The following is a 15,613-nucleotide window of genomic DNA, read 5'->3' on the forward strand; positions in this document are numbered from 1 at the left end:
AGTCTATAAGTACCACAATGGGAACTTATGTTTTATATGAGCTCTTCAGTCTTGCAGATAGAGGTATATAAAAATTCAATGGCTGCCAAGTTGAAGACAGACAAATTTGGACTGGAAATAGGGCATAAATATTTGTCAGTAAGGGTAATTAACTGTTGGAACAATTCTCCAAGGGTCATGGTAGATTATCCGTCACTGGCAATTTTTAAATCAAGATTTTATTTATTTATTTATTTATTTAAATTTACACGCTAATCTAGTTCAAAAGAATTATTTTGGGGAAGCTCTATGGCTTGTGTTTATACTGGAGGTCAGACCAGATGATTGCAATGGTCTCTTTTGGAATGTACTAATCTGTTCTTTGGAAGTGGTTTGGTTTGTTGGGAGAGTATAATTGCTAATACTTAAGTTTTATATCATAGACTAGTGACTGGGATTGCCGCTGCTACAAGTGTAGAGGACTTGACAGGTGATTCAATATAGGGGCTCTCAATTTGAGGTAATTCTAAAGAACTTGATTTTCCGAAAGTGCTGAGCACCAGTTTCTGAAAATGTTAAGATGTCTCAAGTTGAGTATCCAAAAATGGAGGCGCCTAAAATCACAAATCAGTTCTGAAAATCTCGGCCAGAAACTTCACAGCAGCTGGCCCAGTACTATGAAATACTAACTTCATTACATTCAGGGCTAAATGTAATTCTTGTAATTATTCAGGACTAAATATAATTATTAGCTGTCCTAAACCTACTTATTCTTCATATATGCCTTCCTACAACAGGAGCCTTATTCTAATTATTGAAGGAGAGGAAGCAATCCATGTATTAAATTTGCCTGACGCTTTCCATTAGAAAAATGTTTGACTTTTGGGGGCGGGGGTGAGAGCTCTAATTCCTTCATGGTTTGCAGAAGGAATTTGAAATCTGGCAGGGGAAAAGCCCTAGTATCAGGAAATGCTTTTTGTTGTCCCCATGAAAATCCATTGCGACTGAGCCAAGTAATAAGGTATACAAAATCACCATTTCCCCTTTGTTTATGCTCACTGCAGCCTCTGTCTGGCTTGAAGACCAAAACGTTCAACATTGCACTAGCCTTGCCTGTGCACAATCCTGGCATCCTGCCTTCAGCATGCCCCACAGATAGGATGATGGAACACCAGCACCCTTCTCCCCCTCCACACTCCTAGTCGTTCTTCGAGTGCTTGCTCGTGTATTCCACAGTAGGTGTGCGTGCTTGCCACGTGCGCCAGTGCCGGAAGTTTATCCTCTAGCAGTATCCGTAGGGGGAGTGCTGCTGTGACCCCTGATGTGGTGCCTCTATAGCATACTATAAGGGGAGCCGTGCGCTCACTTCACCCTCAGTTCCTTCTTACCGTCAGTGAGGGTGCTTTGGAACTACTGCTCCAGCTTCGCTTCGCTGCAGCTTGTCTGAGAACTCGTTGTTCATTGTTAGTGGTACCTGATAGTTATTACAACAAGTTTCAGTTCCATTAGTTAGCATTCGGGCCGGGGCATGCCCCAGACCCCAGGGCTTAAATTGTGCAACTCTTGCAGGCGTTCGATGCCCAGAAGTGACCCACATGCTGACTGTCTCCGCTGCTTGGGTGAATCCCATATTAGTGACCGCTGTAAGATCTGCAGATTCTTTTAAGCCTAGAACTGAAAAAGAAAGAGACATTAGACTTCGGGCCCTTCTCATGGAGTCAGCAGTGGCCCCAACCCCGATGCACCGAGCAGATTCGGCACCGGGCACCTCGTCTTCGGTGCACAATGATCCCCCGGCACCTTCTGGTGGCTGGCATTGCTCTCAGCCTAGGAAACAGAGAGAGGCCCCATCATCTCAGCAGCGTTGAGAAAAAGCAGGGGGAGAGGCTAGAGCTGTGTCAGGCAGCCTCAGACTCTCCCTCTCCCTCTCCGGTCTCCAGAGCTCTGACTCATGTCGAGCAGAGCAGCCTAGTGGCGTCGACTCCAGAGGCCTTGAAGGTGGCCCGAGACATTATGTAGGTACCCGGGCCCCGCTCTAGAGGCAAGCCACCGGTGGGCTCTAGACAGTTGACTCCAACCCAACTCAGATCCCGGTCAAGGGACCACTCTCGGGCACGCTCACTGCTCAGTGTCCTGTCAGGACACAGTCTCCAGCCTCCGCTTTCATCACCCACCAGGTAGTCTGGTCGGGTGTCTTCAGATTGGAGTTTCAGGCACCGTTCCATGACAAGCAGAGAGTACTGACAAGACAGGCATAGGTGCTGTAGGCACTTCCCTTCTTGTCGGAGATACCGTAGCCGCTCCCAACACAGGCGCTATCGCTGTTTGCACTCCAGCTCTCTCTCCTCGAGGCACCACACCCACGACTCCTGGCGGGGGTCACCATCTCTACGCCATGGCAGATCTCGGTGCCATAGCGTCTCGAGAAGTAGTAGCTCGAGATGGCACTGTTCCTTGACATCAGAGTCCCGGTCATGTGGCTGACGTTGTTCTCGGCACTATCGATCGTACTGCTCCCATAGTACCGATAGGTCATTGGTAACCCTGACCTCGATCCACACGAGGCCCTCTACATCTCAGTCCAGCCAACCTGACCAGCTGGTGCCACCAGTGCCACAGCATAGTCAATGGCAAGGGCCAGTGGTGCCAGTGGACCCCCTGACCCCTGCACATGCCCAGGGACTTGTTCGGTAGCAGGGGCTTTCGAGGCTCCTTCCACCTCACTGTCCAGGCGTCCAAAGGATAGATCGGTGGGTCACGGATCCTCGGCACTGCATGCGGAGTCCAACCAAGGGATAGATTCTGTGGCAACGACCGAATTGCAGAGCTCCATACTGGCCACCTCCCCCTTGCTGGATGACAAGATTGCAGCCTCACCTCCCTCCGCACCACAGGAGGACTTCAGGGCTCACCAAGAGCTACTGAAGCAAGTAGTGTTGAGCCTCCATCTCCAAGCTGAGAAGATTGGGGGACCCTCAGACTTGCTCTTCAGTGTCCTCTCGCCTTTGGCACCGGGCAGAGTGGCCCTGCCACTGCACAAAGGGGTGGCTAAGATTTCCAATGCCCTCTGGAAAATGCTGGCCTCCCTTACACCAATATTGAAGAAGGCAGAGTACAAATATTTTGTGCCCACGAAAGGTCATGAGTATCTCTATACTCGCCCAGCCCCCAACTCCCTAGTGGTGGAGTCTGTAAATCATAGGGAGAGACATGGTCAACCAGGACCCACACCCAAGAATAAGGACTCTAGAAGGCGTGACTCGTTCGGTAGGAAACTTTATTCATCATCCAGTTTCCAGCTCCAGGTGGCCAACCACCAAGCCTCCTCAGCCATTATGAGTTTAACCTGTGGGAGTCACTGCCTAAATTCGAACCCTCCCTTCCAGACAGTGAAAGGAAGGAATTTAAGGCGCTCATACAGGAGGGTGCTGCTGCTGCAAAGGCTGCTCTGCAGGCCGCATCGGATGCAGCTGACATGGCTGCTTGGTCTGTGGCCTCGGCGGTGTCCATTCACAGGGAGTCTTGGCTACTGCTGTCCGGGCTGTCTACGGAAGCCCAGTCTCTGATGCAGGATCTTCCCTTTGATGGCAAGGAAAAGCCTAAGCCGCAGGCTCCTACCCCATCTCCCCAGCCAGAATATGAACCCACCTACAAGAGGTCCAAGAGCCAAAGGAGGCAACCTCAAAGGCAGTCTCGCTCTGCCCCGCAACCTGGGCCCTCGAGGGGCAAGCAGCAGGGCAAGAGACTCTTCTCACTGGTTGCAGGAGGGTACTCAGATGTCCCCCGAAGGAACCCTCCTACCAATAAAGTTTGCCTTCAGCAACTGCTTGTGTGTGTTCCTTGCGGAATCGTCCCGAATTACATTGGAGTGTTGGGTCCCCACACCATTTCCCAGGGCTACATGCTACAATTTGTCTCACCCCCGTCCTCCCACCCCCTTCTTCGGATGGCAGGGGAGACCCATTACATTTATCCCTGCTAGAGCAGGAAGTGGGTCGGCTCCTCAGCTTGGGAGCTGTGAAGAGAGTTCCAAGGGAATTCCAGGGCAAGGGGTTTTACTTCTGTTACTTCCTTATCCTGAAGGCGAAAGGGGGAGCTCAGGTCTGTCCTGGATTTACGAGACCACAATCAGTTCATGGCCAAATGCTGGTTCCGCATGGTCTCTCTGGTATGTATCATACCTGCTCTAGACCCTGGCAATTGGTATGCGGCCCTGGACCTTCAGGACGCTTGGCGGTAGTGGCGGCTTACCTCAGATGCCGGCGAATCCAGATATTTCCCTACCTCGATGACTGGCTGCTCAAGGGCAGCTTGTGGTCTCAAGTACAGGACCATGTGGAGCTGCTCTTGGCTACATGTGCCAACCTAGGCCTCCTAGTAAACAAGGCCAAGTTGACACTAATTCCGATGCAGCACATAGAATTCATAGGCGCTCTCCTGGGTGCCTCCACAGCCACAGCCTCCCTTCCTCTAGGCAGGTTCCACAGGTCTTAGCAACTATTTGATGCTTCAGCCGAGCACATGAGGGGTCAACTGATCTTCACCCAGAGGCTTTCCTGGCGGATTACATTATGCATCCACACATGCTACTACCTAGCAGGGGTTCCCTCACCACCTATCGTGAAGGCGCTCTCAACAAGGGCTCAGGCCTTGTCGGCTGCCTTTGTGGCTCATGTCCCTATCCAGGACATTTGTAGAGCTGCTATCTGGTCCTCCGCGCACACGTTCACCTCTCACTACGCGATTGTCTCTCACTCCAGGGCTGATGCTGTTTTCAGTAGAACTGTGCTTCAGCCAGGGAATCTGTGAATTCCTACCCACCTCCATCAGGCATAGCTTGCAATCACCTGCTGTGGCATACACATGAGCAATCACTCAAAGAAGAAAGGACAGTTACCTGTTCCGTAACTGGCATTCTTCGAGATGTGTTTCTCATGTCTATTCCACATCCTGCCCTCCTTCCCCTCTGTTGGAGTTGATCCGGCAAGAAGAAACTGAAGGTGGGGGAGCATGTGGCTTCCCTTATAGCTCGCTATAGAGGCGCCACTCCAGGGGTCGCAGCAGCACTCTCTCTACGGGTACTGTTAGGGGGAAAACGTCCGGCACCGGTGCACGTGGCGATCACGAACACCTACTGTGGAATAGACATGAGCAACACATCTCGAAGAACGCCAGTTACGGAACAGGTAATTGTCCTTTCCAGCACCTATGCCCACAGAACTAAACCTCCTAAGTGAAATGCAGAAAAAATGGATGCTTTTGCTGCTGTTTCTTCCCCCTCCTCCATCGTACTACCTTTGGCGCAGATAAGGTGTTTTGGGCTGGGAACCAGGAGACTGTTGTTATTGAGAGAGGCGCTGTATCCTACCGAAAGATTAAACAAAAATCTGGATTTATTCCCATTAATATGGCAGACACAAATTTCACTTCCACTTTAAATTAAAAAAAAACAAACCTAACATTATAAGAATATTTAGCTTTCAAAATGAAGCACTCAAAAGTTACCGAAAGCCAGAATTCAAGTTGCCAATAGAGCCTTAAATCTGCCCCCATGTATATATGCATAGATAATATGATCACATACAGCTGTCTTTACACAGAGTTTTTGCTACATAGACTGCATGGAATGGACTGTATCGGGGATTAACTGGGATCATGTACTGAATGAGACTTCTTGCTAGAAGTTGGTTTGTGAATAAGGCAGGGAACTGCGAGAAGTGAAGATAGTTTTATGCTTGAGGCCTGTAAGATGGGAGGGTCCCAGAGCTCGGGCTGCAGCCTGGGCCTGACTGGTCTACACTGCAATTAAACAGCCCCTTAGCCTGAGCCCCACAAGCTTAAGTCAGCAGGCATGGACCAGCCACAGGTGTCTAATTGCAGTGTAGAAATACACAGGATGTCCTGAGTTAGAGTTATGGATCTGCCACTGATTGAGTGGGTAGCTTCCTTGCCTTGGCTTTCCTGAGTGGTTCCAGGAGCACCTGGTGAGGATTGCTGAGATTCTGGAGAGAGAGATTGGTTATGCAGGAGAAATCCCACCAGTTTTTTGACATCTTGTCAGCCTCTAGCCAAGCTAGGATTGGCTTCCTCATAAATGAGACACTCCTTGACCAGGGTGGATTTGATTTAAATTACTACCCAGGAATTTAATTTAATTTAATCAATTTAATCATGGTTTTCTACATAAAAGTATATTCTTGTTGGTTGTTATAACCTTATTAAGTATTCTTGACAGCTCATAGGTTTGAAAACTTTTCAGATTAGTTTTACAGCTATATCAGAAAATGAATGATTGGTTATTTCATTTACCAAAGATAATTGAAGCAGATATTTATGAAGTCATTGGGAGGTGAACTATCTCCAATTCAATAGGTTAATCATTAGTATTTGGAGGATTTTCTTGCCATGCTGTATTAAGAGAAGAACATCACCAGACATAGATTTATATTGTTTTATTTAACTAAAACAACGTTAAATATTCTGGATTATTTTTTCTTCAACAGCAAACATAATATTTTAACAAAACAAGCATATGTCCCTCAGTTCTCACATTTATCTCCAAACTTCTTGTCCAGATCTATTCCTCCTCCAACAATTTTCTATTCATTGAATGTTTTGAAACTTTGCACTTTTAGAGAGAGGTAAGAGATTGACTCTGTGTACACAAATTTGCAGAGGCACAATAGGGTTGAGGTCTGTTATTTATCACCTCTATATATTTATTTATTTTAAAACATTTTTGCTGTTAACAAGCATGTTACCTCTGAAGAGACAAATCCACAGTTTGAGAAGTGCAAAACCTAAGCATCTTTGATGGTATCTTCTAGACTGAGCACTGAGTCCCATTGGGTAGATAGAAAGATTAACCTAAATATTCTATACAGAAGCCTGTGGAACCCTATAAAATTCGGTCCCTAATTCATGAACTATTGGAACTCATTTACAAAACTTTTCTTAAACATTACATGGTTCCAGTTAGCCCAAGAGGAGTACATGCCATGAGGAAGGACTTGTTCTTTGAGAGGAGAGAGCTATTAAGAGCATATAGACAGTGCTCTGCACTTAAGACTCAAAAGCCGCCATACAGGATTTACACACATAGTGCAAGCCATATTGTCCTCAACCCCAGTTGAGCAACAGTGCTGTCCTGTTATTCCTGGAAACACAAGTACTGTGCCAAGCCAGAGTACAACATAAGGCACCAGCCTTCTTTCTTGGCAGTGAAAATCCATATGACATGTCAGCTAATTTGACAGGACTGTTGGGAGCCACATCAGATCCAGTCCAGAGAGTATGGCATTCGGAAGCCACCTTGCTCAGTTCCACTGGGTTTGTTCTTCCATACCATAGGATAGATGGATGTTGGAGATCATCATCCATGGCTAACACATACAATTCTGCTCTTTACCCCCTACCTCTGCCTCCTTTCCTTGTCGCTCTTCAGGAATTGGAATTGGAAAAGATGCAGAGATGGACAGAAGTGGTTAGGGATATGGGGCATATGAGGAGAGAGTAATAAGATTAGCATTTTTCAGCTTGGAAAAGAGACGATGAAGGGGGGATATGATTGAGGTCTCTAAAATTATGACCAATGTGGAGAAAGTAAATAAGGAAGTGTTATTTACTCCTCCTCAGAACACAAGAACTAGGGGGTCACCAAATGAAATTAATAAGTAGCAAGTTTAAAACTAAAGGAAGTATTTCTTCACACAATGCACAGTCAGTCTGTGGAACTCCTTGCCAGAGGATGTTCTAAAGGCCAGGACACTAACAGGGTTAAAAGAAATAGATAAGGTCATGACAGATAGGTCCATCAGTGGCTATTAGCCAGAGTGGGCAAGGATAGTGTCATAGAATCATAGAAGATTAGGGTTGGAAGAGACCTCAGGAGGTTATCTAGTCCAACCCCCTACTCAAAGCAAGACTAACCTCAGCTAAATCTGTTGAGTTGCCTCTGTTTGCCAGAAGCTGGGAATGTGAGATGGGATGCATCATTTGACAGGATACTGGGCTAGATGCACCTTTGGTCTGACCCAGTATAGTCATTCTTACGTAGAGACCCTTCTCACAAGAGCCTGGCCACTTTGCGTCATCTTTGAGCCATAGGAGATGTTTTAGTAGAGTTCAGGGGCAGAGGCTTCCCATCATTCTGAAGAAGAAAGGGGGTCTTTGTCGTACCCTAGACCTGAGGAGACCATCTGAGGTTTATAGTAACTCTTGCTTCCATTATTCCTTCTCTCTGAGCACAAATCTTGTTTCAGTCTGTAACCTTACACAATACATACTTTCATATAGATAGCTACCAGGCCCCCACAGAAAGTACCTGTGATTCACAGAGATGGTCAACCATTATCAGTAGAGGGTTCTGCCCTTTGGATTCCATGGCACTGAGAGTATTCACAGAATGTCTGGCAATAGCAGGACTGATGGATGAACTGTAATGCCTCGTCTCCTGTAAGAATAAGGTAGTACTGCATCCCCATGCTAAACTTTTGTTCCCTGAGACTTGTCTATCATCTGATTCACACGATACATTTTCCCCTAGGCCATATTCTCTTTTCTAAGGGAAGCCAGGTTACAAACTTTTTACATACTAAAAGACCTCTTGTCTTAATAGGACAAAATCACTGAATGCTTCCCAGAGTGACTGTAGCTTGTCCTCTGAGCCTAATACCATTAGCCATCTTCTCTTGGTGTTTATCCAAGTGGATTGAGATTTGTATCCAAAAGTGGATTTTAGACTTACTAGTCATACTAGCCTTTTGGGGTTTTGGGGTGTTTTCTTATCAGGTTCAAGGCCACCTCTAGGGCCTGCCATAGAAATGTGTTCATTGTGGAGATTTGCAGAGCTTTTACTTGGAGCTCAGTCCACCTTTCCATGCAGCATTGCTTTCCTGATGTGGTGTGAGGTTGGAGGCCTGTTTCAGTAGAGCAGACTTACGGTCTTTTAAATGTTAGCCTTCTTGATCCTCCTAAGAGTGGGGATCGGTAGTGATAATATTGGAAGGACTAAGAAGAGTTACTTGCTTGTAGCATAAGTATTTCAAATAGGTTATTGATTTAGATGAATGCTCCACACCCTTCATCCCCACTTATTCAGAGCCTAAACAGCCGTTGAGGAAGTGGAAGGAACTGATGGTGAGGGCCCTTCAGGTGTCCTTTCCATGGAGCATGACAGCTTGAAGCAGAGGTCACGTGGTCTCCAAGGGTCAGTTCTTTAGAAGGTTCTGGTCTTTTGAGTGTGCAGGTACATGTTGAAAGTGTGAGTCTTTACTGATGATCTATTTAAGCTATAGGTAAGTAAGTCATCTTTACCTCTGAACAATGTAGTTTGTGGTGAACAGTATCTGGGTTACAAATATAACATTCAGAACTGAAGAACTGAGGTTCAATTACTAAATATGACCATTTATTTTTTTAAGGCTACTAATATTAAAATGGAGTCAGATGAAACTCCAGAAGCCAAAACTCATAATTTGAGGCGCAGAATGGGATGTACACCTGTAAATGGTAAGTGGGTCAATGGGGGATGAAACAAAATATGAATGTGATGCTGCTGCTTGTGATAGGGATGCTCAAAAGCAGCAGCCAGGCATTCTACCTCAGCAATCCGTCCCAACCAGACTTTTCACTCTTACCTTCACAAATATTGTGCAACATGCAACACGTGGCTATGACAAGGGGAATATTATCTTTGTTGAGATTTAACCTGCCATAAAGGCATCCCCAGTGTGCATTCAATCTGCCAAATGCACATCACACGGTCACCTTGCATCTATTCAGCCTCTTGTTGAACGTTACTGCTATCTAAGTTTTCTGTGTAAGGCTTCATGAGCCATGACATTAAGGGGTACGCCGGGTCATCCTGAATCACTGTGGGCATTTCAACATCCCATGCTGTAATCTTCTGGTCTGGAAAGAAAACTCCTGCTTACTGCTTTCTGTACAGGCCAGTGTTCCTAAAGATATGTGTGTCATGCAGCTTTCTAGACCACTCTGCATTGATGTCAATGAAATGCCTGTGGTGATCTACAAGTACCACAACACCATGGAGAAGTACCACTTCCTACTGATATACGCTGTCGCAAGGTGATCCGGTGCCATCTGTCACCCCTCCGTAGTTAGGGAAACCCATTTCCGCAAAGCCATCCACTATTTCATGCACATTGCCAAGAGTCATGGTCCTTTGCACCAGGATGCGAGTAACAGTCCTCCACACTTGCGTTAACGCAGCCCGAACAGTCGACTTCCCAACTCCAAACTGATTTGTGACTAACAAGTAGCACTCTGGAGTCACCAGCTTCCACGTTGTGATTGTCATGTGCTTCTCTGCCGAGTGGGCAGCTCTCATTTGGGTGTCCCTGCGCTGCAGGGCTGGGGTGAGCTCAGCACATAGTTCCAGGAAGAAAAACAAGGAGTCCTTGTGGTACCTTAGAGACTAACAAATTTATTTGGGCATAAGCTTTCGTGGGCTAGAACCCACTTCATCAGATGCATAGAGTGGAAAATACAGTAGCAGGTATATATACATAGTATATGAAAAGATAGGAGTTGCCTTACCAAGTGAGGGGTCAGTCTAACGAGACAATTCAATTAACAGTAGAATACCAAGGGAGGAAAAATCACTCTTGTAGTGGTTTTATGTGGCCCATTTCAAACAGTTGACAAGAAGGTGTGAGTAACAGTAGGGGGAAATTTGTTTAGTAGTGACCCATCCATTCCCAGTTTTTATTCAGGCCTAATTTGATTGTGTCCAGTTTGCAAATTAATTCCAGTTCTGCAATTTCATGTTGGAGTCTGTTTTTGAAGTTTTTTTGTTGAAGAATTGCCACTTTTAAGTCTGTTGTTGGGTGTCAGGGAGATTGAAGTGTTCTACTGGTTTTTGAATAATTCCTGATGTCAGATTTGTGTCCATTTATTCTTTTGTGTAGAGACTGATGGCCAATGCACGTGGCAGAGGGGCATTGCTGGCACATGATGGCATATATCACATTGGTAGATGTGCAGGTGAACGAGGCCCTGATAGTGTGGCTGATGTGATTAGGTCCTATGATGGTGTCCCTTGAATAGATATGCGGACAGAGTTGGCACTGGGGTTTGTTGCAGGGTTTGATTGCTGGGTTAGTGTTTTTGTTGTGTGGTGTGTAGTTGCTGGGGAGTATTTCCTTCAGGTTGGGGGGCTGTCTGTAGCCGAGGACTGGCCTGTCTCCCAAGGTCTGAGAGTGAGGGATCATCTTTAAGGATAGGTTGTAGATACCTGATGATGCACTGGAGAGGTTTTAGTTGCGGGCTGTAGGTGACGGCTAGTGGTGGTCTGTTACTTTCTTTGTTGGGCCTGTCTTGTACTAGGTAACTTCTGGGTATCCTTCTGGCTCTGTCAATCTGTTTCTTCACTTCAGCAGGGGGGTATTGTAGTTTTAAGAACGCTTGATAGACATCCTGTAGGTGTTTGTCTCCATCTGAGTGATTGGAGCAAATGTGGTTGTATCTTAGAGCTTGGCTGTAAACAATGGATCGTGTGATGTGGTCTGGATGAAAGCTGGAGGCATGTAGGTAAGTATAGTGGTCAGTAGGCTTCTGGTATAGGGTGGTGTTTATGTGACCATCGCTTATTAGCACTGTAATGTCTAGGAAGTGGATCTCTTGTGTGGACTTCTCCAGGCTGAGGTTGATGGTGGGGTGGAAATTGTTGAAATCCTGGTGGAATTCCTCAAGGGTCTCCTTCCAATGGTTCCAGATGATGAAGATGTCATCAGTGTAGCACAAGTAGAGCAGGGGCATTAGGGGACGAGAGGTGAGGAAGCGTTCTAAGTCACCCATAAAAATGTTGGCATACTGTAGCCCATGTGGGTGGTAGCCATAGCAGGCCCACTGACCTGAAGGCATAAATTGTCCCCAAATCTGAAATGGTTGTGGATGAGGACAAAGTCATAAAGTTCTGCCACCAGGTTTGCCATGACATTATCAGGGATACTATTCCTGACAGTGGCTTTCCTCATCCAAAAGTTCTGCAGCCACTGCTAGTCATCCCAGACCTGCATAATGATGCAATCCCAGCACTCAGTGTTAGTTTCCTCAGCTGGAAAGCAAGGGTACACCATGTTCAGCTGTGTCGTGAATTCCAAAAATAATCTAATGTTGCTCCTATCGATGTCAGACAGCACATCAGGCAACTGTGCATCCCATTATGTTCAGAATTTCACAATTTAATTGCATTGCCATTCAGAATGTGCTACTGACTGCTAGCAGAGCGTGGGAGAGCAGCGCGGGTCCATTCTTTCAGACAGATGGTGGGGCAAGCAGAAGAGAGAGGATGTTTAAAAATGCCATGAACCAAAGACTGAAGCACATGGAATGGTGTGATGGAAAGCAAGGTATCATGGGACATTGAGCGCGGACCCATGATGTGCTGCGATCCACTCCATCGTCCCACAATACATAACAGTAGAAGGTGGAGAGCTGAAATGTGGGATAGCTACCCACAGTTCATTGCTCTCACTATTGATGCTACTACCCCAAGTGTGGACTATGCCAATAGAGGAAGACAGTGTGAACATGCAACAATGATTTTCTTTTAGTGCTTTTTGCTCATTGACTAAATTTTTGGTTTAAAAAAAAAAACAAAAACCTCTGCCAGTGTAGACATAGCCTTAGAAAGATTGACCTTAAAACAGATGTCATGACACAACTTTATCTACAGTGGTGCTTCCAAGTCACTATAATAAACAATTCCAGGTTAATAGAAGAAATGATCCATGATATCCTGACAAAGAATAAAAATTGTTGACTGAGTTCAGTAGAACAAATCTGAAAACTGTTTTTAGTTTATTTCAAAAGTAACAAAACTATTCCCTAGATGACTTGTCCCGTTTCTTGATTCTCTCTCACAAACCCGGATTGCAGACTTGTTTGACTTTGCAGATTTTTTTTTTTAAATAAACTTAGGTGTGAACAATATTTTTGAACAATGAGATTGAGTTGTAATTTGTGTTAACGTGGATCAATATTTATATTTCTTAATGTAACTTAATATCTCATCAACATTTTTGTCCACCCTGATAATCTGTCAAATTTAGAGAACAAACCAGATTTCACAGCAGATTTCTCCTAGCATAGTGCAGCTTCATTTATAACCTTCAGAGTTTCACTTGGAGCCCTGAGGATCACTGCATATTCCTCTTTTACTGCATACCCCCCAAAGACCCTACATTGTGACAGTTTCCCTTATTCAGAGGAGTGCCTGTCATTGTGCTGCTTGAGCAGATATATGGGGATGGGGGTGGGTATGCTAGAAAGCAATATGAAGAGCTTCCTTTCCCAGAAGACTCCTTTTGGTACCTGTTTGGTTTTCTGTGATATTTTCTCGGGGCAGAAAATAAAGTTTGAAAATCATCATAGGACATTATATTGTATCCCAGTGAAATGTCCCATTAAGGAATAATCCAACACATTTATGAACCTGAAATGTCATTTGTCTTTTTTTTTTTTTTTTTTTTTTAAGTAATTTGGGTCACTGAAACTATTTAAAATATCAATTCTAAATAAATCGTGTGTTTGGAGTGGTCTGCATCTGTTTACGATCCCATGCTTGTTTTATCCTGATAATACTAGCCTTTCCAGGTAGGAGTTCAAGTGCTGCCTAAAGTTACATGAAAATATGTTTGGTGTCCTTTGTGTCCATATTACACGACCCTGACAAAATCTGGCACCTTTTGGCAGTCTTTGCACAGAGACCTAAAGGACAAGCATAGCCATTGCAGTAACCATATCTCAATAGGAACAGATTCACTCATAAAGAAAGCCCCTCCAAGTGTATATAACGATACGATGATACATGCTTCAAATACTGTTTATGCTATGAAATATTTATTAAACCCAGTAATAGTCTAATTTTCTTTTCCTGTATCAGAGAAGGAAATGCCTGGCACAGTGAAACGAGAACCTGCTGAGAAAAGAGAACAAAGAGACTCTGAGAGAGAGAAATCAAAAGGGCGGTCTAAAAAAAGCACTAATGCAGTGAGTACTCCCTGCCCTTCTGGCACTTAATTCTAATTGCAGACAGTCCTGGATTAGAACTGGGCACATAGTATAGGATAGGTAGTGGAAATGGGAGTTCTCTGAATTACTCTCATCCCAGTCATAGGAATACAAACAGAGTGTCTATGGGCTAGTCTACACTACGGGGGGAAATCGATCTTAGATACGCAACTTCAGCTATGTGAATAACGTAGCTGAAGTCAAATATCTAAGATCGGATTACTCACCCGTCCTCACCGCGCGGGATCGATGTCCGCGGCTCCCCCTGTCAATTCCGGAACTCCGTTGGGGTTGGTGGAGTTCCGGAATCGATATAAGCGCGGTCAGAGATCGATATATCGCGTCTAGATGAGACGTGATATATCGATTCCCGAGCAATCGATTTTAACCCGCTGATACGGCAGGTAGTCTAGACGTAGCCTATGCCTGCTGGAACATAGGTACCATCAGGATTTCATGTCATAAGCAGGAAATAAAGTAATTTCATTTCACCATTTCAACTGAAATAATTTCTATCCTTCCCCACAATACTGCCTTAAAATAGCAGCTGTGATAGAACAGTCAAAAGAAACACGTAAAAGCAGCAAAGAGTCTTGTGGCACCTTATAGACTAACAGACGTTTTGGAGCCAGAGCTTTCGTGGGTGCATCTGACGAAGTGGGTATTTGCCCACGAGAGCTCATGCTCCAAAACGTCTGTTAGTCTATAAGATGCCACAAGACACTCTGCTGCTTTTACAGATCCAGACTAACACGGCTACCCCTCTGATAAAAGAAACATGGTTCTTCTCAGGGCTTCCTCGCTCTGGATATGGGTTGATCTGCTGATCTTTCCCTTGGTATGTGTACCAGTTAGAAAGAAGATGTAATAAGTTTTGGCACCCAGCTTTCTAGCAGACCCACCTCTTACTCCACTGTTTGAACTCTAACTGAGATGTTCTACTTAGTTCAACATAGCAGATGCTTCTCATAAAAAGCAAAGGAAAGGGAGACTTTTACTTGTGGAGAAGACAATATACAGGCCCTTTCAGTCCTTTCCACTGCCTCGATCCTTCTCATGCATATACCCTTTTACTAGGCGGGAGGGCGAGGAATGCACACTTACTGGAAGACAGGATTGCACCAGACCCTAGAGGCACAAAATAAAGGGTACTGGAAGTCCTATTCTGTCCTCAGTTGTCTTGCAGCAATACTGCTGTCATCCCTTGTTTAAGCAAGGCTTTAAACAGTAACATTTTTTTCCTACCACTAGCTAAATATCCACTTCTGTTCACCAGACTCCATAGCTCTCCTTCCTCTACCTCCAAAAAACTCATCCCTACTCTCCTTCAGGTGCTCCTGCGAATCTTTGGAGTACCTGCTCCCTCTTCTGTGGATCTTCTAGATGATGTGGGTGGAGCTGTCATGACACAGCACTGAAAGCCTGCCCCGTCCAAAAGCAAATGGCTCTGCCTAGAAAGCTGGTGCCTTCCTGGTGAAGGGCTCGGGTCCAGTCCACTAACTCTGAGGAAGTAGGATGCTCCCATAACCAGAATTCCCCTGTCTTCTGGTGGCTGCTCCAGGAAGTTGGCCTCAGGATTTTGAAGTGTCTGCGCACA

General features: G+C 45.3%; 1 protein-coding gene across 3 annotated transcripts in view; it reads left to right on the plus strand.

Moving 5' to 3' along the window:
• The window catches only part of KDM5B (lysine demethylase 5B), a 154,749-nt gene that overhangs the window by 29,222 nt on the left and 109,914 nt on the right, over positions 1-15,613 (plus strand). For all 3 annotated transcript variants that reach the window (XM_032795077.2, XM_075064980.1, XM_075064981.1), the window contains exons 3-4: positions 9,402-9,489; positions 13,889-13,995. In XM_032795077.2, coding sequence (XP_032650968.1) covers positions 9,402-9,489; positions 13,889-13,995 — 195 coding nt within the window. The remainder of the gene's footprint in view (positions 1-9,401; positions 9,490-13,888; positions 13,996-15,613) is intronic.

This window comes from Chelonoidis abingdonii, chromosome 4, assembly GCF_003597395.2.
Source record: "Chelonoidis abingdonii isolate Lonesome George chromosome 4, CheloAbing_2.0, whole genome shotgun sequence".
Taxonomy (NCBI): Eukaryota; Metazoa; Chordata; order Testudines; family Testudinidae; genus Chelonoidis; species Chelonoidis abingdonii.